The 22,156-nt window shown below is 42.3% G+C and overlaps 1 protein-coding gene and 1 long non-coding RNA gene across 7 annotated transcripts in view; one reads left to right on the forward strand and one right to left on the reverse strand.

The window, feature by feature from the left end:
* minpp1b (multiple inositol-polyphosphate phosphatase 1b) overlaps positions 1-22,156 on the forward strand; it is a 101,770-nt gene that overhangs the window by 22,220 nt on the left and 57,394 nt on the right. For all 6 annotated transcript variants that reach the window (XM_043712381.1, XM_043712385.1, XM_043712383.1 and 3 more), the window contains exon 3: positions 5,398-5,531. In XM_043712381.1, the coding sequence (XP_043568316.1) occupies positions 5,398-5,531 (134 nt within the window). The remainder of the gene's footprint in view (positions 1-5,397; positions 5,532-22,156) is intronic.
* Positions 7,266-22,156, reverse strand: part of LOC122561051 — a 48,298-nt gene continuing 33,407 nt past the window's right edge. Inside the window, exon 3 of the long non-coding RNA XR_006314892.1 lies at positions 7,266-7,379. This is a non-coding gene — a long non-coding RNA (uncharacterized LOC122561051). The remainder of the gene's footprint in view (positions 7,380-22,156) is intronic.

Genomic DNA, 22,156 nt, shown 5'->3' on the forward strand with positions numbered 1-22,156 from the left:
TAAAAATTTAAAGAGAATCCCAGCAGTATTTCTTACTGGCGACACTTGCCAAATAAGTCCTTCAAAAATTAATGTTAGAAAAAATGTTTTTGTGTTAGGGGAAAATCTCATCTTTGAGGTAGTTACAGAGCAAGACATGTAAATGGAAGTCTGTAGATGCGGTGTCCTTGGGTTTCCAAAAGTATTTCGATAAGATGTCACATCAAAGGAAACTGCACAAAATAAAAGCTTGTGGTCTTGGGAATAGCAGAGGATCCGGGATAGAGGATCGCTTAGCCAGTAGGAAGCAGAGAGTAGGGATGAATGGACTGTAACTGTTGGAGTGCCCCAGGGTCTAGTGCAATGCCTTTAACTAGTTACAATCTGGATGAATAACTTGGAAGGAAAGATTGAATGTATGCAATTCAGTGTGCCGATGACAGAAAGGCAGGAAGATAGGTTGTCAGGAAAACATAGAGTCTACAAAGGGATCTGGATATGTCACATTAGTGGGAATAATTTGGCAGCTGGTATATAATATTGGAAAGTGTTAAAATTGTCCACTTGCAGAATAAAAACAGAAAAGCAGTATAATATTTAAACAGAAAGAAACTGCAGAGTTACACAGAGGATTCTGAATGTGCTCATACATAAATTACAGAATATTGGTGTGCAGATGCAGCAAGTGATTCAAAATGCAAATTTAATGTGTTTATTGTGAGGGTGGCACAGTGGCTCAATGGTTAGCACTGCTGCCTCATAGCACTAGGGACCCGGGTTCAGTTCCAACCTTGGGTGTCTGTCTATGTGGAGATTGCACCCCCTGTGTCCGCGTGGGTTTCCTCTGGTTTCTTCGCATGGTCAAGAGATGTGCAGGTTAGGGTGGATTGGCCACACTAGATTGCCCACAGTATCCAGGGATGTACAAGTAAGGTGGCTTAACCATGGGAAATTCGGGCTCACAGTGATAGGGTGGGGTGCTGGGTCTGGATGGGATGCTCTTCAGAGGGATTAAGTGGACTTGATGGGCTGAGGGATTCTGAAGAGGAACAGAATATATAAGTATTGAAAATTTACCATAGTTGTACATTGTGTTAGTAATACCAAACTTGGAGTACTGTGTACAGTTTTAGTTCCCTTACATAAGAAAGCATATAATTCTTTTAAAAGCAGTTCAGAGAAATTTTGTTTTTACTAATCACTGGGATGAAAGAGTTAATGTATAGAGTCATAGAGATGTACGGCACGCAAATATACCCTTCGGTCCAACTCTTCCATGCTGACCAGCTATCCGAAATTAATTTAGTCCCATTTGCCAGCACTTGGCCCATATACCCATCCAGATGCCTTTTAAATGTTTTAATTGTCCCAACCTCCATCACTTCCTCTGGCAGCTCATTCCATACACGCACCACCCTTTGCGTGAAAAAGTTGCCCCTTAGGTCCCTTTTAAATTTTTTCCTCCTCATCCTAAACCTATGCCATCTAGTTGTGGCCTCTCCCACCCCAGGGAAAAAAACCTTGTCTATTTACCCTATCCATGCCCCTCATGATTTTATAAACCTCTATAAGGTCACCCCTCAGCCTCCGATGCTCAAGAGAAAACAGCCCCAGCCTGTTCAGCTTCTCCTATAGCTCAAATCATCCAACCGTGGCAACATCCTTGTAAATCTTTTCTGAACCCTTTCACGTTTCATAACAGCTTTCCTATAGCAGGAAGACCAGAATTGCACACAATATTCCAAAAGTGGCCTAACCAATAGCAGCCGCAATATAACCTCCCAACTCCTGTACTCAATGCTCTGTCCAATAAAGGAAAGCATACCAAACGCTGTCTTCACTATCCGATCTATTGTGACTCCACTTTCAAGGAACTTATGAGGAAAAAGTTGCACCATTTGGGCCTATACCTGTTTAGACAAATGAGAGGTGATCTTATTGAAGGATGTCAGATCCAGAGAGGACTGGATGCTGAAAGGGTGTTTGCTCTTGTGGAAGAGGATTCAACTGGGGGGGATACAGGTTAACTATTAGGGTCTTGCATTTAAGACTGAGATGAAGAGTTTTGTTTCTGTCTCAGAGGATGGTTAGCCTGTAGAATTTTATTCCCCAGGATGTGATGGAGGCTAGATCATTGCATAGGTGGAGTCTTGATTGATAATGGAGGCAAGTATTATTGGGAGAAGACAGACATGAGCTACTGAGGCCCCAGTCCTATCGATCATGTTCTTACCTTTGGACAGAGCAGGCCCAAAACGCAGAATAGCCTATTATCTGGTTCGAATTCTTGTTTTCTTGGAGTGGAGGAGTGAAGAGTTACAGAAAACTTGAAACATTCCTTTTTTTTTGGAGGAAACAGTAATACTGCAAATGACAAGCTTTTCTTGCTTTCCTGGAAGAGAAGAAAAAGCGAGCACTTTTCACACCCTCTGGATGTCCTGAAACATTTGCTACTCAGTGAAGTACTTTCGTAGAGTTGGTCCTGTTGTAAAGTAAGGAGGCTGACCTGCTGAAGGCAAATTCCCACCAACCACGATATGGAAATAGTTATCTTGTTTAAAACGATTGATTGAGGGACAAATGTTGGCCGAGGGCTAATCAAAACGAAACAGAAATTTATGAAGAAGAGTCACTGAACCCGAATCATTAACTCTTTCTTTCCTCCGACGCTGCCAGACCCTCATCAAATCTAGTTCTTGTTTCAGATTTCCAGTATCCACAGTCCTTTGTTTTGCTTCGTGGGATAATTTTTCTCCTTTTGGTTTTGGAATGATGTCATGTATCTTTGACACCTTACTGTGAGTCTGTTACCAATACTGCAGCACATTACACTTTGGATTTTATAATTTGCTGTTATTCTGGAACAGTATCACAGGCTCAGTGTTAGTTCAGTTGATCAGATATTTGCCTTTGGCCTTGTTTTCCCTACAGTCGCTTTCTGAAGGCGTCACCTTACCTGCTGAATGCTCGAGGATGCCTTTTCTGAAACATTTCATTTTTTTCAGTGATGTGGGCGTCACTGACCAGTTTTTATTATTCAGACTGCCTGTTAAAGTAGCGGTGGGTCATCACATGGAGAAGATCACGAGTCACTAATGTTGAGGATACGTTTGGAACCATTATTCTTCCTCACTCTTATTATCCTGTAATTTTGTTCAGTCGCTTTCTGAAGGCGTCACCTTACCTGCTGAATGCTCGAGGATGCCTTTTCTGAAACATTTCATTTTTTTCAGTGATGTGGGCGTCACTGACCAGTTTTTATTATTCATACTGCCTGTTAAAGTAGCGGTGGGTTATCACATGGAGAAGATCACGAGTCACTAATTTTGAGAATACGTTTGGAACCATTATTCTTCCTCACTCTTTTTATCCTGTAATTTTGTTCCCCTCCGTTCCTGAAGGCTGTATCCGACAGGCTTCATTCATGGGTGTGTCTTGAACAACAATGGTCAGCAGGCAAAAAGACCATCATGGCCAAGTCTTAACTCTCACAGTGTCTAGCAACAAGACCTCGGCAAGGACCAGTAGACTGAGTATAGGCCCAACAAGGACCACAGGAATGATCACAGGCTTCACTAATGCTGGTGATGTAGTTTAACATCAGTGGACTTATAGTGCAGAGTTATACATCGGAGAATGTGGGTTTAAATCCCACCATAGCAGATGGCGAAATCATTTTTTTAATTTAAAGAAAATTAAAAGCTCATCCATTGGCAGCCATTATCAATTGCTGTAAAGACCTAATCTCCTTTCAGGAAAAGAAATCTGCCATTCTTACTTGGTTCAGCCTCCATGTAAATTCAGACCCACAGCAATGTGGTTGACTCATCATAGCTCTCTCAAATGGCCTTGCAAGCTATTCATGTTTGAGGTGGGACAATAAATGCTGAATAAGAAAAATTCCAACCAGGATTGTTAAAACGATTGCGGTCATAAAAGAGATGATTGGAATGTCCACAGTCAGCGCCATTAGAATGATCTTAGTGCCAGCAGACAGCAGGAACCTGAACTTTTCATTTCTCTATTTTCTAATTTATTTCTGCAATCTGTGATACTGGACTGTTTATTTCTTCTCTAATTTTTTTTCTCTAAGAACTTGTACTGAAGAATCTGTACTCGGTACCTCGAACCTAAAATGGTGCTGTAAGTGGTGACTTGTAAACTTTTCACTGTATTCATGTGAGTACATGTGACAATGAAACTAATTCTAAGTCTAAGTGATCACCTCTCCAGGAAGTAACGCAGAATTAAAATTCAATCTGCCCTTTATGAGCCCAGTGACTCATCAAAATACAATGATTTGATGTCAGCACCAATACTTGGTCAAAAAGGACAGCTGCTATAAGGTTCTGTATGATTTATACATCATTTTTTTTTAGAGTTCGATGTTGTCAAGTGCTTTTTTTTTACTACTTGTTGTTATAAAAGCTGTGTGTGCATTCACACTGGACAGGTCGTTCTCCGGTAATGTGTGGTTCGTTAACTCAAATTCATGATTGAAGAATTGGAGACACTGATTCTAAAGTGCAAACTTTTAAAACCTGAGTTGGCTGTAACGCGATTATATCGCCAACACTCTTAAACGCTGTTTCTAAAGCGTAATTTTTCTACAATGCGGAATTGCACAAGAACGCAACCATCATGTTACAGAAGAACTACCTGTAGGCATACAACCATAGAATCCTTACAATGCAGATAGACTCCATTTGATTTATTTGATTTGATTGGATTTATTTATTGTCACGTATATCTTGTTCCAAGGTAGTGAAAAGGGCACCATCTTAAAACACAGAAAAATAAAATAAACCGAAGCACTGAATATAAAGGTAGTAAAATGAAGAAATAAAAGAAGTGTCCAGCTTTACAGTCCTTCTTGTTAAGAGCTATGTCACAGGCTGTCGGCCTGGTGGCGAGGCATGAGTCCTCTTTGCCACACCACTAACACTGGAACAACAACCATCACCCTTTGGCAACATCTCACCTCCACGGACACCCTCACCACTATGAGTTCTCGCTGGCCTGTCGAGTCTGCACCAGCCCTCCAAAGAGCATCCCATGCAGACCCACCCCCTTACCCAATGCCTTGCATTTCCCTTGGCGAACCCACCTAGCTTACGCGTCCCTGGACATTACGGGGCAATTTCGCATGGCCAATCCACCCAACCTGCACATCTTTGGACTGTGGTAAGAAACCCAGGGTAAACGTGCATACTCCTCACCGAAAATTCAATAAAGCATCAGCAAGCATTAAGAACCATTGTTTTGGTTCCAGCAAGACATTTGCAAGTCTGATTGTGAGCTCTGTTCATTTAAAGGTGATTATTTCCTTGAATAAGTATTAATTAGCATAAACAATGTTTCCATGTGAAATAAAGAAAAATTAGAATTAATTATTCTAATTATCAATTTGTCCCTCAGGTATTGGAATATCTGGGTGATCTGAAGCAATACTGGAAGAGAAGCTATGGATACAAAATTAATGGTCTGTCTAGCTACAAGCTGTTCCAAGATCTCTTCCACTATATGGATCAGACCATTGAAGAGAGTGAGAGGTAAAGATCATCATCTCTGAAACTTGCTGCAGAATGGATGAACTGTTAGTGCCTCAGCCCTAATGAGAATCCCTGGTACATTTTGCACATTTATCACAGTGAATGAATGTGTCCAAATGGCTGCAGTTATTTATGCTGTGATGAATTCATTTTGCAATTAAATTTTATGTAGCTTTTCTTAATATATTCATGAAGTGGCTGCGTCTGCACTTGTTGTCCATCCCTAATTGCCCCTACAAAGGAGATGGGTGTGTGCCTTCCTAACCGTACTGCAGTCAGGGTGGTGTAGGGGCAGTGTTGCTACCGAGATGGAAGCACAAAAGCAGAAATTGTAGCCGGATTTGCGGTATCTATGCAGAGAAAGCAGAGATTCTCTTCACAGATGCTGCCAGACCTGCTGAGTTTCTCCAGCAATTTTTGCTTTCCTTTCAGATTTCTGGTATTCACAGTTCTTTGTTTAATGCCAGGATGTTAGCTCCTGGGATGCAGTTGATTTCATTTGGTACTTGATTGGAGCTCTCTCCAGTCTCCTTGAATTTAAAATGCAGAGGTTCATCTGTGTGGTCAGGTCGAAATGCTGATAATACTTCTGCCTCCAATTTATTAACTCTGATGTCCATTTGCGTTGGCCAGTACAAACTTAGAATAAAACTGAATGCCTATCTGATTATACTTTGCAGTGAACTCAGTCTATTCAAGAGTAAATCTAAACAGGAGCCCTGAAGGGTGAAACTTTGCCCCAGTGCAGTTGATCGGCAGATGACTATAATGTTAGAGCGCTTGAGGAGTTCATTGGACTGGTGATGGTAAAGGCAAGGCAAGAATTATGCATTGTTCTCTGGGTTCCAGTTAACTGAACCAGAAACTACTACCACTGGTGCGAAAACTGCAAAGGAGGCATCTGAAGTAAAAGTCATTATAGTCTCAAAGGACAATAGGCTGCTCCCTCTTTAGAGAGTGACGGCTAGTGGTGAGTTTTACCTCAAGGTCATTGTGCCTCAGGACGAGGTTGAGAGTTAGGGTTCACATGGTGATCTTAGCCAGCATGGGAATTGAACCTCCCCTGTTGGCATCATTCGGCATTGTGAGAAGTCATGTGATTTTACAGTCCAGCCAACTGAACGACGCGAGCCTAAGGAGTGCAGTCAGTGTTGGAATGGTCTCACACCTCTCAGCGAAAGGATGGTGCCCCTTTTCCTCCTCACGTGGAACGTGGGCATTGCTGCCAGGACCCAGTCAACTCTGGGATCAAACTGGAAGTATTTCAGGAGCCAACATCCTGGCATCAATCTGAAGGACTGTGGTAGCTGGGAACCTGAAACAAAAGCAAAAATTTTTGGAGAACCTCAGCAGGTCTGGCTGCATCTGTAGAGAGAAACTCAACCATTTGCTGCCCCCCTCCCCTCATGTTTGTCCTTTGTGGCCATTTCAGAAGGCAATTCAAAATCCGATTTGTTGCTGTGGGTATGGTGTCATGTGGAGGCCAAACTGAGTAAGTTGGCACTGTTCTTTGCCAAGAATGTTGGAGAACTTGATTGTTACATTTTTGACAAACCTTTAATCATCATCAGTACTGATGTGAGGTGTTATATTCCACATTTAATTAACTGAATTAAAATGAAATTCAACCAACTGCAGTGGTGGGTATTGAACCCACTTCTCCAGATCACTAGCCTAGGCCTTTGCATTTATCGTCCAGTGACATTAGCACCGCCCCACTGTCTGCTCACCTTCCAGCCAGCTTGATCCGTGTACAGGTGAAAACAATGGCCACATGAGGATTCAACCAAGACGCAGGAGAACTGAGCTTTGTCAATATACATTTCCAAAGAATAGGAAATTAGATTCCTGGAGAAAGATCACAAGGTCGTCACAAGATGATTTGCAAAGAAAATAATTTCTACTTCTCTTGTAGGGACATGATTCTTTTAAGTTTTATTTGGTCAAGCTCAAGACTGTTTGCTTGATGCTGTGCAATATTCCTGTCAACAGATGGCGATATGGCACCATGAACCATCACCTGTGTATACCCATTTCTTTTTCCATCTGATCTTGTGGAGGGGAACACTCTGGTATCAACATATTCCAAATGAAATAAAAGTACAGGAGGCCCTTGTACAAACTTCACTTTTGTCTTTAGGAAATTAGTTCAATTCTGTCTGACATAGCAACTTTGATTTTCTTAGCTCAGGGGTTCCTGTGACATTGAAGCCCTAATCTGGAAGATAAATATCATTAAGAGTGCTTTCAAAGTTTTGTTAGTCAATTCTATTCCAAGTACAGTTTATTATATGGGAGTACATGAGGCCCTAATATGTGAATTGAAATGGTATCTTGTGCCTGCAATCTCCACTGACTATATAAACCTTGGATGTACTATAGTACTGTTTGTACTGTTCTATAAAAACAGCAAGAACAACTTGCCTTGATATAGTTTCTTTAATGTTATAAAAAAAACATACATGCTTCACTTCAGCGTTATCAAACAAACTTTGACAACCAGCTGCATAATATTTTTGTATATTGGAACCACTGACCACCACGAGGTATAAGGAGCATCTTAAAGAAGGCAGAGACACGTATGGAGGCAGAGAGGTGTGAGGAAGGAATTCTGGAGCTTAGAGCCTGGGCAGCTGAGGGCTTGGAGCTGGTGCTGGAAAAGCACAGCAGGTCAGGCAGCATCCGAGGAGCAGGAGAATCGACGTTTTAGGTACAAACCCTGATGAAGGGCTTTTGCCCGAAACATCGATTCTCCTGCTCCTCAGATGCTGCATGACCTGCTGTGCATTTTCCAGCACCACACTCTCTACTCTGATTTCTAGCATCTGCAGTCCTCACTTTCTCCCAGATGAGGGGTTAGTTGATAATAGAGTCATAGAGATGTACAGCATGGAAACAGACCCTTCGGTCCAACCCGTCCATGCTGACCAGGCATCCCAACCCAATCTAGTCCCACCTGCCAGCACGCGGCCCATATCCCTCCAATCCCTTCCTATTCATATACCCATCCAAATGCCACTTAAATGTTGCAATTGTACCAGCCTCCACCACTTCCTCTGGCAGCTCATTCCATACACATACCACCCTCTGTGTGGAAAAAATTGCCCCGTAGGTTTCTTTTATATCTTTCCACTCTCACCCTTAGCCTTTGCCCTCTAGTTCTGGACTCCCCGACCCCAGGGAAAAGACTTTGCCTATTTATCCTATCCATGCCCCTCATAATTTTGTAAACCTCTATAAGGTCACCCCTCAGCCTCCGACGTTCCAGGGAAACCAGCCCTAGCCTGTTCAGCCTCTCCCTGTAGCTCAAATCCTCCAACCCTGGCAACATCCTTGTAAATCTTTTCTGAACCCTTTCAAGTTTCACAACATCTTTCCGACAGGAAGGAGACCAGAATTGCACGCAATATTCCAACAGTTTATTGCACACAATATTCCAACAGTAGCCTATAATGATGCAGTCCTGAGAGCTAGGGTTATGCAAGAGGACAAAGTTGGTGAAGTGCAGAGATCTCGGAGGGCGATGGTCTTGGGAGGCTCAGAATGCGGTGAAAGTTCCACTGCACTTGAACTCTGAATTATTTGCCTTTGTGTGCCATTGGGCCTAGGATGACAGATGTTTTTCAGCTGTTAGCCTTTGCTGGGTTTCTTGCTTGACATAAGTGTGGTTTGTCTGGGAGGTATGCTGAGATAGCTCTTGTCCATTTCATGTCCATATTCAGAAAATAATGCTGATAGTGGATAAATTATATTGATCTTTTATACTGTTGCTTAACAAGCTTGGAGTCTTGAACTCTGGTGTAATCAGTACAGTAAGATAAATAGAAAGAACATGTTATCTTGTAACTTTTTAACCTAGTTTTTTTTAAGTTATTGCTGCAGTTTATAGGATAATAATAGTAACGGTTTGCACTCCAAGTAAGCATGTTTATATGGTTTATTAAAGTTCATCAGTCTGTGGAATTTGCTGTTACAGCAAATAACAGAGGCTTGGAGAGTCTCCGATTCTCCTGAATTGACCTGAGATCTGCAAAAATATGAAGACTTGTTTTGTTATTAATAAATGCTTGATTTCAGGTATTGCCTGCACCAAATTGCCCTTGAGAAGGTGCTGGTGAGCTGCAATCTCAGAGTATTGCAATCTATGTGGTGTACTTTGTACCCTCAGCACTGTGAGCAGGAGAGCTTCGGGACTTTGGACCCAATGATGGCGAAGTCAGACTGGTGTGTGACTTGAAGGGAAATGTCCAGGGGATGTTCTCCTGAATCTGCTGCTCTTGTCTTTCTATTGGTAAAGGTTGTGTGTTTGGAAGGTATTCTCAAAACAGCTTTGGTAAATTGGTGCAGTGCATCTTATAGTTGATATTGATGGCAAATGCATCAATGGTGGGGGCAGTGCAGATTTTGTAAAAGCCCTTTCAGAACCTGGAGCAACCTTTTGATGATGTCATGGAGCTGCTGTTCACTGGGTATAAATAGCACAGAATGGGAATTCTGCTAGAGAGAAGTGCATGGAAAGTTTTTCAGTAGTGGAATAGGAAATTTACAGTCTGGTATATCTCTGATTACCAAATGTAGTAGGATCTAGACTCAATATGTCATAAAGTCTGTTAAAAAAGAAGCCCAAAGACCGTTCTTGACCATTCCTGTTCTTCAAGCAGAATGTCTTGAACTCAAACACCTACATGTGGCATAAAAACACATGACAAACAATAGTGACAGTGATGGGATTGGCTGTCTTCAATATTGTGCCAGGAGACAGACAAAAGGCAATGACCACATGATCAGTGAGGGAGAGAGAGAAAGAAATCTACACTGCTAACTGACACAGCAGTGAATCTGCACAGTTACTGCCTTTGCTGTTTGAGTTCATATCTCTGGACATCGGCGTGCGTCTAGGAAAAATTAAAAGATAAGTGCATAGCTTTTAAGTGTAACCTTGCTGTGAGTCTACAGTAGTGAGTAGATTGGGTTCTTTCTTGATTATATGTTCTATTGAGATCTGTTTCTTGATGAAATTTTAAAGACATCAACCATAAGTACTAAGTTAGCCCAGCAAACAAGACGGTGCTATTTTCTGGGTCTGTAGATTGTAAAGAAGCAAAGATGGCCTTGAGTAGAGTGATATGTACTTGTTGGATGTGGGAGATTGGGGAGAGTTTCCATGTTACTGGTGATTCTTCTGCAGGAAGTGTCTTTGGTTGCGAATCTATAATATTGCATGGATCAGTTGGAGCGGCAGTTAGAGACAATAAGGAACTTTCGGGCCGGGGGGGTGATGGATGGCAGTTACAGGAAGGCAGAAAAACCACAGGTACAATCAGGTAGATGAGTTACCTCCAGGAAAGGTAGGAAGGGTAGGTAGGTAGTGCATGAGTCTTCTGTGGCTATCCCCATCTCAAACAAGTATGCTGTTTTTGAAAATATTGGGGGTGATGGACTCTCAGGGGAATATAGCACAAACAGCCAAGTTTCTGGTACCGAGGCTGGCTCTAAAATAATGAGGCATACGTCAGGTTCCAAGCGATTGATTGTGATAGGGACTCTCTGGTCAGAGGTACAGAGGAAAGAGCAGCTGAATGCTTTGCTGTGGAGATGGTACATGAGAGAAGGTTTGATATTTTAGATCATTGGAATCTCTTCTGGGGTAGAAGTGACCTGTCCAAGAAGGATGATTATACCTAAATTGGAAGGGGACTAATACACTGGCAGGGAGATTAGCTAAAGTTGCTTGGGAGGATTTAAACTAGTAAGAATTTTCTTCACTCAGATAGTGGTGAGCTCATGGAATTCACAGCTACGGAAAGTGGTTAAGGCCAAAACTTTGGATGTTTTCAAGAAGGAGTCAGATATCGTTCTTAGGACCTAAATTGGAGGATAAAGCAAGAACAGGATACTGACTTGAATATTAGCCACCATTTTATTAAATGGCAATGCAGTCTCAAAGGCCTACTTCTGTTGCTATTTTCTGTGTTTCTATGATCCAGAGAGCTGTGAAAGGTTTTGTTTTACATCTTGGACTTCAAAGTCATGATTGATTCCTCTCATAAGCATTTGATCGCCTGACTCAATCAATAAGAGTGAGTAAAAATGTATTTTTGTGTACAATGATTTTGCCTCAGACTCAGTATGTCCAGGGCAAACTCAAGCATTGGCAGATGCTCTTTCTGGAGCCGCTGTTGATGTGCTCAATCTGTGATGAAGATCTTGGGGCAACAGCGTTATCTTGGCCAAATTCACCAAACAAGCTTCACTTAGTCTGGGAAGATCAAAAGAAGGATCAAGAATGTCCTGGAGCTTGGTTTACAGTCTGTTCTGATTAGGTTACTTACAGTGTGGAAACAAGTCCTTCAGCCCAACAAGTCCACACTGACCCTCCAAAGAGCAACCCACCCAGACCCATTCCCCTACATCTAACACCACGGGCAATTTTGCATGGCCAATTCACTAACCTGCACATTTTTGGACTGTGGGAGGAAACGGGAGCACCCGGAGGAAACCCACACAGACACGGGGAGAATGTGCAAACTCCACACAGAGGCGGGAATTGAACCCGGGTCTCTGGCGCTGTGAAGCAGCAGTGCTAACGACTGTGCCACCGTGCCGCCCACATTGAAGTACTATTGAAGTACAATTGATACTTCTCTACTGTTAAGGATTCGTGGTTTTTGATGATCAACAGATAATTAACAGTCATTGTGGAATGACACTCTCCAGAGTATTCACGAATGTATGACCATGTGCAGAGCAAGTGCTTATGATGCCAGTTGGTGGCCAGGAGGACCTTGTCATTCATTGTATTGCACATGCCATACACAGTACCAAATGGCAGCATCTTCTATTCTTACAGGATTTCCTGAAGGACCCTGGGTCTGTTCTTGGTTCTTGTATGAAGGCTGTCCTTACTTCATCGTGGTTGGTTACTAAAGATTGTTTAAGGTTAAAAAGCTGACATCAGTGAACACTGAATCAGTTGTGAGAGTCCAGTGGAAGAAGCTCACCACCAATAGTATTCCAGTTGGTGTTGTTTCTGACAGTTTACTAATGAGATGTTCAAAGTATTTGCAAAAACCCTTGCGCTCAGCATGTCACACATTCACCCAGATACCCTCAGTCAAACAGAAAGGCAGAATGAGTGGGTCTGACAGCAAATGGTCCACAGATTAAAAACTCAGTCTTCGACATTACCAAATAACTTCGTTCTAAGAGAAACAAATAATTAGAGCAATTCCGAATACTTCCCAGAAGTAAACCCTGGCATGACCCTGAAGAGATGTCAGTGCTGGAAGTCAAGTCCCACTTTTCCATAAGTTGTTCCAAATAATAAGAAAATGGCCAACATAATCTCGAGAATGGTCAGTTTGCATGACTGTGACCACTTTCTAAGGTCAGCCCAGATTTCATTACAAACAAGAAAATGAAAACTTATTTATTATAACAAACCCATCCTCTACCATGTAATCACTTGCAGGCAAACCTAAACTAGACCCACTTTAATTCCGGATGTCAACATTCATTTGCAAATTGTGCAGACAAAACAAATGGGATAACTGAGCTTCGTTTTACAGGAGGATTGTGAGAGGAAAATCTAAGCAACAAGGAACACAGTGTGTGGATCAAGAATCTGAACCATAATGAGGAACGAGGTGACTTTCTCACACCTCTCTGTTTTTGGTGAAGATGTGATTTCAAAGTCTTCTATTGCAAGGTTCCATTTCTGAAAGAAAGAATGAGATTTGACTTGGCTTGGCTTGGAAGTCTGAGTTTAACTTGCTGTTCTCTCAGTTCTGCGACAAAGCTGCTATTTAAAACCAATCCATTAGTTGTTGTCAGGCAGTTTCTTTATTATATTTCAACTCGAAGGCACTGGTGCCAACAGGTGTCACAAAATGATCAAATCCCGCTTCAATGAAGATTATATGTTCATCTGTAATCACTATGTGAATGTTACATATTTCCTCTTTTGCATTGCATTCTTTTAAGGAAATCAGTTTTTCCCCTGCAAGACACAGTCCAAAGTTCCATTTTTCTAGTTTACTTTTGAATTAGCCACTGTTGAAGTATTGCGTGCAATTCTGGTCTCCTTCCTATCAGAAAGGTGTTGTAAAACTTGAAAGGGTTCAGAAAAGATTTACAAGGATGTTTCCAGGGTTGGAGGATTTAATCTGCAGGGAGAGGCTGAACAGGCTGGGGCTATTTTCCCTGGAGCGTCGGAGGCTGAGGGGTGACCTTATAGAGGGTTACAAAATTATGAGGGGCATGGATAGGGTAAATAGGCAAAGTCTTTTCCCTGGGGTCAGGGAGTCCAGAATTAGAGGGTGAGAGGGGAAAGATATAAAAAAGACCTAAGGGGCAACTTTTTCAAACAAAGGATGGTATGGGTATGGAATGAGCTTCCAGAGGAAGTGGTGAAGGCTGGTACAATTGCAACATTTAAAAGCCGTCTGGATGGGTATATGAATAGTGAGGGTTTGGAGGGATATGGGCCGGGTGCTGGCAGGTGGGACTAGATTGGGTTGGGATATCTGGTCGGCATGGACAGGTTGGACTGAAGGGTCTGTTTCCATGCTGTACGTCTCTATGACTCTATGACCTACTCTTGGGAAATAAGGCAGTGCGTGTGACTGAGGTGTCAGTGGGGGAGCACTTTGGGGCCAGTGATCATAATTTTATTATTTTTAGAATAGTGATGGTAAAGGATAGCCAAGATCTAAAAGTTGAAGTTCTAAATTGGAGGAAGGCCAATTTTGATGGTATTAGGCAAGAACATGGGCGGCATGGTGGCACAGTGGTTAGCACTGCTGCCTCACAGCGCCAGGGACCAGGGTTCAATTCCCGCCTCAGGCGACTGTCTGTGTGGAGTTTGCACATTCTCCCCGTGTCTGCACGGGTTTCCTCCGGGTGCTCCGGTTTCCTCCCACAGTCCAAAAATGTGCAGGTTAGGTGAATTGGCCATGCTAAATTGCCCGTAGTGTTAGGTGAAGGGGTAGCTGTAGGGAAATGGGTCTGGTTGGGTTGCTGTTCGGAGGGTCGGTGTGGACTTGTTGGGCCGAAGGGCCTGTTTCCACAATGTAAGTTAGTAAAGTAAATAATCTAGTAAACTTTCAAAAGTTGATTGGGGGAAGATGATTGCAGGTAAAGGGTTGGCTGGAAAATGGCAAGCCTGCAAAAATGAGATAACGAGAGTCCAGAGACAGTATGCTCCTGTTAGAATGAAGGGCAAGGCTGGTAGGAAGCAAGGAATGCTGGAAGTTGAGAGAAATTGATGCTTCGGTCAAGAAGAAAGAAGAAGCATGTAGGTATAGACAGCTGAGATTAAGTGAATCCTGAGAAGAGTATGAAGGCAGTAGGAGTATACTTAAGAGGGAAATCAGGAGCGTGAAAAGGGAACATGAGATAGCTTTGGCAAGCAGGGCCAAGGAGAATTCAAAGGGATTTTATAAATACATTAAGGATGAAAGGGTAATAGGACCCCTCAAAGATCAGCAAGCAGCCTATGTGCGGAACCACTGGGGATGGGGGAGATTCTAAGCAAGTATTTTTGCATCAGCAAAAGGACATGGAAGATATAGAATGTGGGGGAATAGATGGTGACATCTTGAAAATGTCCATTTTACAGAGGAGGAGGAGCTGGAATTCTTGAAACGTATAAGTATGGATAACTCCCCAGGACTTGATCAGGTGTACCCGAGAACTCTGTGTGAAGCTAAGGAAGTGACTGCTCGGCCCGTTGCTGAGAAATTTTATCACCGATAGTCACAGATGGGGTATCGGAAAACTGGAGGTTGGCTAACATGGTGCCACTATTTAAGAAAGGTGGTAAGGATAAACCAGGGAACTATAGACCAGTGAGCATGATGTCGGTAGTGGGCAAGTTGTTGGAGGGAATCCTGAGGGACAGGATGTACATGTATTTGGAAAGGCAAGGACTGATTAGGGATAGTCAACACGGCTTTATGCGTGGGAAATCATGTCTCACAAACTTGATTGAGTTTTTTGAAGAGGTAAGAAAGAGGATTGATGAGGGCAAAGTGGTGGACTGATCTATATGGACTTCAGTAAGGTGTTTAACAAGATTCCTCAAGGTAGACTGGTTATGAAATACAGGGAGAACGAGCCATTTGGATACACAACTTTGAGGTAGAAGACAGAGGGTGGTGGTGAAGGGTTGCTTTTCAGACTAGAGGCCTGTGACCAGTGGTGCACTACAAGGATCGGTGCTGGGTCCACTGCTTTTTGTCATTTATATCTTTACAAAGTGAAAACAGTGTATGGTCACTTTAAGAGAGGTGCCCTTTCTGAGCTTCGCGATTGTGACGGTACATGTGACTGTGATTAGCTGACAGGTGCTGAGAATTGATAATATGTAACCATCATCTTGTGGTTGTGTTTTGATGTTAAGGCAACCGGATTTGGATTTAACCAATTAATTTAAATTCTGCACAGGATACCAAAAAACTAATTGAATTTGAATTTTATTGTTTTTGCAACAGCGGACCAATGGGAAGGTAGGATTTTGGGAGTGTAAAAGGAAGGGCATTTTGAATATTGGTCAGAGCTAACTGCGCATCAAGCATGAGAGCCAACTGCCGTCTGAAGAAAGAAACATTTTGCTCTCAAAAGAAAGCTCTCAGAAGACATCATCTATTAAAGGTACCAAAGAAATTGTGTACAAAGACACTCAGAGAGAAAAAGTAAGACCACCCAGGGAGAAGACAGCAGAATCGGAAATACAGAAAGAAGACAGCATAAAAGACTGTGTGGATAAATAGAGAGAAGCACATATGAGAATAGTTTTTCAATAATGTAACAGTAAGATGAAAGCCTGGTACATCTCTGACTATCGTGTATGGTAGTATTTAGCCTTAATAGGTCATAAGCTGTGTTATAAAGAAGGTTAAATCTAAAGACAGTTGTTGACTTCACCTTCTCCTTGACCAGTCTGTCTTGAAGCCAAACTCTTGGATGTGGACATCAAACCCCCACATGACAAAAGACCAGTTAAATCATCTGCCTTGTCCTGGATGGTGTTGAGTTTCCCGAGGGTTTTTGGAGCTGTAACCATCCAGGCAAGTGGGGTGCATGTCACCACAGACTGCTGGATGGTGGGGAAACCTTGGAGAGGCAAGAGGTGAATTACTTCTGAATTCCCTACCTTTGACCTGTTCTTACAATGAGTAGGCAACAGTGTAAACTTTGACCTAGTTAAAACAAAGATGTAAATTTAAAAAGAGCCACAAACATTTGTTTTCTGCTCTGTGAGGTGTTGTCTGCATTAAGTGGTGAAAGACAAGAAGCTGACATTTTTATTACTCCGGGCTTTCCAAAAGCATTCATTTCAGCTCTCTGTTGAAATGAGCTGCAGCACACAGCCTTGCAGCAGAGAAAAGTGAATGTCATCTTCCCAGTTTGTGCCTGATCAGCCTAACCCAACAGCTCAGGCTGCACAGTTGGCCTCAGCACCCCCTAGGCTGGGGTTAGGAAGCCTCTGAGGACTTGTCAGTGGTCCTGCTGGCAAGCACATAGACAGCAACAGTCTGGAACAGACTTGACAGCTTCTGGAAAGCTGTATGATTGGAAAAAGCTGCTTCATCCTCTCGAACTGAGCAGGGATCAAAGGGAGAATTATTTAAGATAGTTTCATCTTGACATCCTCTGCACGTTAATATTTTCCATTCCTAGCTTTCAAACCTGACTTCAATAGTTCAGTTCTTACTTTATTTCTGGTCTGTAATTGTTATTTATACCAAATGTTTGTAAAAGTAACAAAACTATTCCTCAAAACCACAAAGTCTTGAAAATGGTGCCTGGAAGCAGCCAGAAAGAAATCACTTGTTACTAAACTTTACTCAACTCTTCCAGCTATTAAAGTCTTTTTGCATCATGTAACAAGGCAAAAAATCTATACAACTATAACTTAGCATCAGCATTGCTCTTGCTCATTGCTTATGATGTATAAAAGGTTATTTAGTTTTGAGGGGAAGGGTTCTGACATATGGGCGAATGACAGCAATGGTCTAAAAATATTTGGAAAGAATTTGATGAAAGATCCTCCAACAGTCAGTCACTTCGATGTTGTCTTGGTTCTTGGACAAAAAGTATTTTGTTTTTCTTACTGGCTACGCAGAGATGGATATGTTCCCTGAAAGATAGTGTTTGTCCAAATACATCCATACTTGTAAAAGTGTATTGTTGCCATTTACTTTGTTTGTGCATTTACAGAAAAGGCCAAAATTTTATGACCATTAACCTATTGTTGAAGTCAAGTATGTCTGTAGTAATGCATTGTGTATTTAAGCAAAACTGTTCACCCAAGAGTTGATTTTAAGGGACGAGTGTAACTGGAATGGCACAGAATGGAAAATGGTATCTGGTCAACAATAGCCACCTGCCCACTGGTGTTCTCGCCATTACCGTCTTGGGTGAGGCTTTGAAATCGGCAGCCTGAGCATCCCCATGTTTCAGGCACATGGTCACTATATCCAGTAAGTCCAGGTTCTGCGTTGTACATGATTCCCTGACTGTAATTATCCACTGATCCGATTAACTGGTGAACCTTACATTGTCGATTAGAACTGCTATGAAATTGTCACAGCTGCTGCTTCATGATTTTCCTGGGACTGCACAAATCTCCGCTGCTCCAGCATCAGCACGCTGTCCTGGCTGGGTATCCTACTCTCAGGCCTCCGCCAACTCACCAGTACCATCTGGGTAACACCTGGACTCCATAATAGTAAAACAGATTGGGCACAGTCTGCCCATCTGAACAGTCCATTATTCTGTTCCAGCCTAACTCACTTTTCATTTGGAACTGCCCTCCAAAACCTTCATAGTCTTCCACTCCTCCATGCAGTGTTTGTAAGGGCACTCATTTTCTGAATGTAAGCATAAATCCATGTAATTTTACCCTCACAGTATCGCACAATATGTAAAGTTGCACTTGAAAATTTTGAGCATGGTATGGTGTTTGATTTGTAACATGGAAGAAAGGAACCCTTGAATATTATAAGCCACACTTTGTTGTTCTGGCAAATAACCTAAAAAAAAATAGGAAGGGCCAAAAGCACATTTTGTGAATGGCCTTTCATTGACAACAAGGAAGTGGGACAAAGGGAATGCTGGGAAGGAAAGCACGTCCTCTTAAGCCAATAAGGACAAGTCTGGCAATTGGCATGAACTTGAGGTGCAGTCTTCTCAAAGAGACCTAGGCCAGCAATCAAAGCCATCATCCACCATCAGTGCCTCCCTTCCCCATTTAGTGGTAGTGGGGTAATGTAAACAAATAGGGAGTGGAGTAACTCCACCGAGACCACTATCCCAAGACGAAGTTTTACATGTTGAGAGTCCTCCATACAAGTCTATGGAGTGAATTTGCATTTACAGATACGTTATATTTTGTTCAAAAAGCACATAATCTGCAGGCAGTCAATCCTAGTAACATTTTTTATAAATTCCTGCTTTGGAAATAGAACCAGTTTGACTCAAGATTGGAATATGGACAGACTCTAACTTCATACTTTTAATGCATTTTCTGAGCTGAGATGTCACCTTGTTTTTAATAAAACCTTAAGTTATCTCTGGAATGTGACTTGAAAGAAGTTCTGGGATTTCCATATTAATAAATCAAAGCCTTGAACCCATTCTAGGTGATTAAGACTTAACAGCAATCTAGATTTGTTCAATACATTGTATCAATTTTATAACACTTTGATCGTTTACTATAAATTCTGCGTCTTATGATCCTACCCCACTAGCCACCTGATGAAGGAGCAGCACTTTGAAAGCTAGTACTCCCAAATAAATCTGTTGGACTATAACTGTATGATTTTTAACTTTATCCATCCAGTCCAACACTGGCTCCTCCGCTTCACAATGCTGAAATTCATCCTACAATCCTTGCTTTTAAAACAGTTATTTTCCCATTTTAGTCCACAAAATAAAATAAATTAAAAGCTGCAGTTATTCTGTAGAATTTAAGGGAATGCTTCAGAGGCCTGCTTGGGGTAAGGACAGGAGATTGCAAGCTCAAAGTATAGCTGCAGAGTCACAGACACAAATCCAGGCCTTGTCTGACCCATAACACAACTAAAGTCACACTTTTCCCTTTTAATCACTTAGTATCAGAGTTACACATGAGCTGGTGTTCAGTCTTATGTATTACAGAAAGGTCACTGTAGAGCTGGAACAGTGCACTGACTTAATACTATCAGATGAGGAAAGCTTTTGTTGAATTTAACAAACTTGAACTTTCTAAATCTAATGGAAAGATGTTACAGAACTGTCTCTTAGCAGATGCCTGTCTTCTTTCGTGATTAATATCGATGTTAGCCTGCAACAAATATCCATCTTTTTGAAATTTAATGTACTACAAAAGTCCACCCTGCCACTGTCATTGATCTAATATTAGTGCTGGTATTTGACTAGGCAGTTTAGTACAACACTGTACCACTAATAGCTGTATAGTGGGTTAAAAAATCCACAATGGACTAATGAAAGGACTGGAATTCATTTGACAAAGCTGTTATTTTAGCAGGCAGGCAAGTTGATTAGCAATCCCAGACTTTGCAAGGTTTGTTGGAAGTCAGGATTTCATTGGCGGTTGTGATTATTTCTGGCAGTGTGCTACAGATTGAGCAACTCTAATCCAACCAGATTGTCAGCAGGGCAGAACCTGGAGTGATCTTGCCTAGGGGGCCAACAATTACTGCTCTGTTTGAGTACGACACCAGAATCCTCAGTGCATTTTCCTCAATATCCTGGAAGCTGGTGAGATGCAGAGTGAGCAGCCAATTTCAGGAGCCTGAGGTGGTTGATTGCTGCCAGACACGCTTTGTGTCCGATCTCCAACTTTTATGCGTGTGCTTGCTGTCACCAGCCATTCTCACAGGATCACTAGCCTCCCCATAACAAGGTTTCCAGTGCACTGGTCTTTCTCCTTACAGTCTGTCAGAATTCCCTGAGTCTGAGAACCTCACCAGCATGCTCCCTCCCCTGCTGTTTGACCTCATAGGTCCATTGTCAACCTTCTCCTCCAAACGCCCTCCACCAGCTCCTTCACATACACACCAGCAACCCTATCTCCCACCGATATAATCACACCCCACCCTCTACCTCTCAACTACCAATTTGAATGGCAGAACGTTCCTTAATTAATTCCCTTGGTAAGATCAGTTACTGAATGGACAATGTCACGTTTTTTCCAATGCTCACTGCTACAAGGTAAGGGAGAGGCAAAAAGTCCTTACAATAACAAGTGAGTGTGCAAGTATCAGTAATTTATCAGTAATTTACTGATATGTTCAGATTCTCATGATGGTGACCTTGTCTAGTGCTGTTGACTTTTCTCAGTAGCTACTAGGTCTTTAATATGATGTCACTTGAAGGGGACCTCATATAGAGTTACTGTTAGGTCTTTCGCACAATTCAGATAATTCAACATGGAGAAATAAAGATTACTAGAAACAAATAGTCATCATATTGATGCTCCTACTTGCATAAAGGTGCCAGAACCACTGAAAGTGCATTTGAGACACTTGCTAGGTATTGAAATGGCATCTTGACTTATTCCTGATTATCAGTCAATATTTTAAAACAACGAGTGATTCAGATTACAATGGGATCTTGATCAGATGGGCCAATGGGCTGAGAAGTGGCAGATGGAGTTTAATTCAGATAAATGCGAGGTGCTGTATTTTGGGAAAGCAAATCTTAGCAGTACTTGTACACTTAATGGTGAGGTCCTGTGGAGTATTGTTGAGCAGAGACCTTGGAGTGCAAGTTCATAGCTCCTTGAAAGTAGAGTTGCAGGTAGGTATGACAGTGAAGAAGGCGTTTGGTATGCTTTCCTTTATTGGTCAGAGTATTGAGTACAGGAGTTGGGAGGTCATGTTGTGGCTGTACAGGACATTGGTTAGGCCACTGTTGGAATATTGCATGCAATTCTGGTCTCCTTCCTATCAGAAAGATGTTGTGAAACTTGAGAGAGTTCAGAAAAGATTTCCAAGGAATGTTGCCAGGGTTGAAGGATTTGAGCTACAGGGAGAGGCTGAACAGGCTGGGACTGTTTTCCCTGGAGTGTCAGAGGCTGAGGGGTGACCTTATAAAGGTTTATAAAATCATGAGGGGCATGGATAGGATAAATAGACAAAGTCTTTTCCCTGGTGGGGGAGTCCAGAACCAGAGGGCATAGGTTTAGGGTAAGAGGGGAAAGGTATGAAAGAGACCTAAGGGGCAACCTTTGCATACAGAGGGTGGTACTTGTATGGAATGAGCTGCCAGAGGATGTGGTGGAGGCTGGTACAATTGCAACATATTAGATTAGATTAGATTAGATTCCCTATAGTGTGGAAACAGGCCCTTCAGCCCAACAAGTTCACATCGATCCTCTGAAGAGTAACCCAGACCCATTCGCTCTAACTGATGCACCTAACACTATGGGCAATTTATAACGGCAAATTCACCTGACCTGCACATCTTTGGACTGCGGGAGGAAACCGGAGCTCCTGGAGCAAACCCGCACAGACACGGGGAGAATGTGCAAACTCCACACAGACAGTCACCCGAGGTAGGAATCGAACCTGGGACCCTGGTGCTGTGAGCCAGCAGTACTAACCACTGAGCCACTG

The sequence above is a fragment of the Chiloscyllium plagiosum genome, chromosome 22 (genome assembly GCF_004010195.1).
Source record: "Chiloscyllium plagiosum isolate BGI_BamShark_2017 chromosome 22, ASM401019v2, whole genome shotgun sequence".
Lineage (NCBI taxonomy): Eukaryota > Metazoa > Chordata > Chondrichthyes > Orectolobiformes > Hemiscylliidae > Chiloscyllium > Chiloscyllium plagiosum.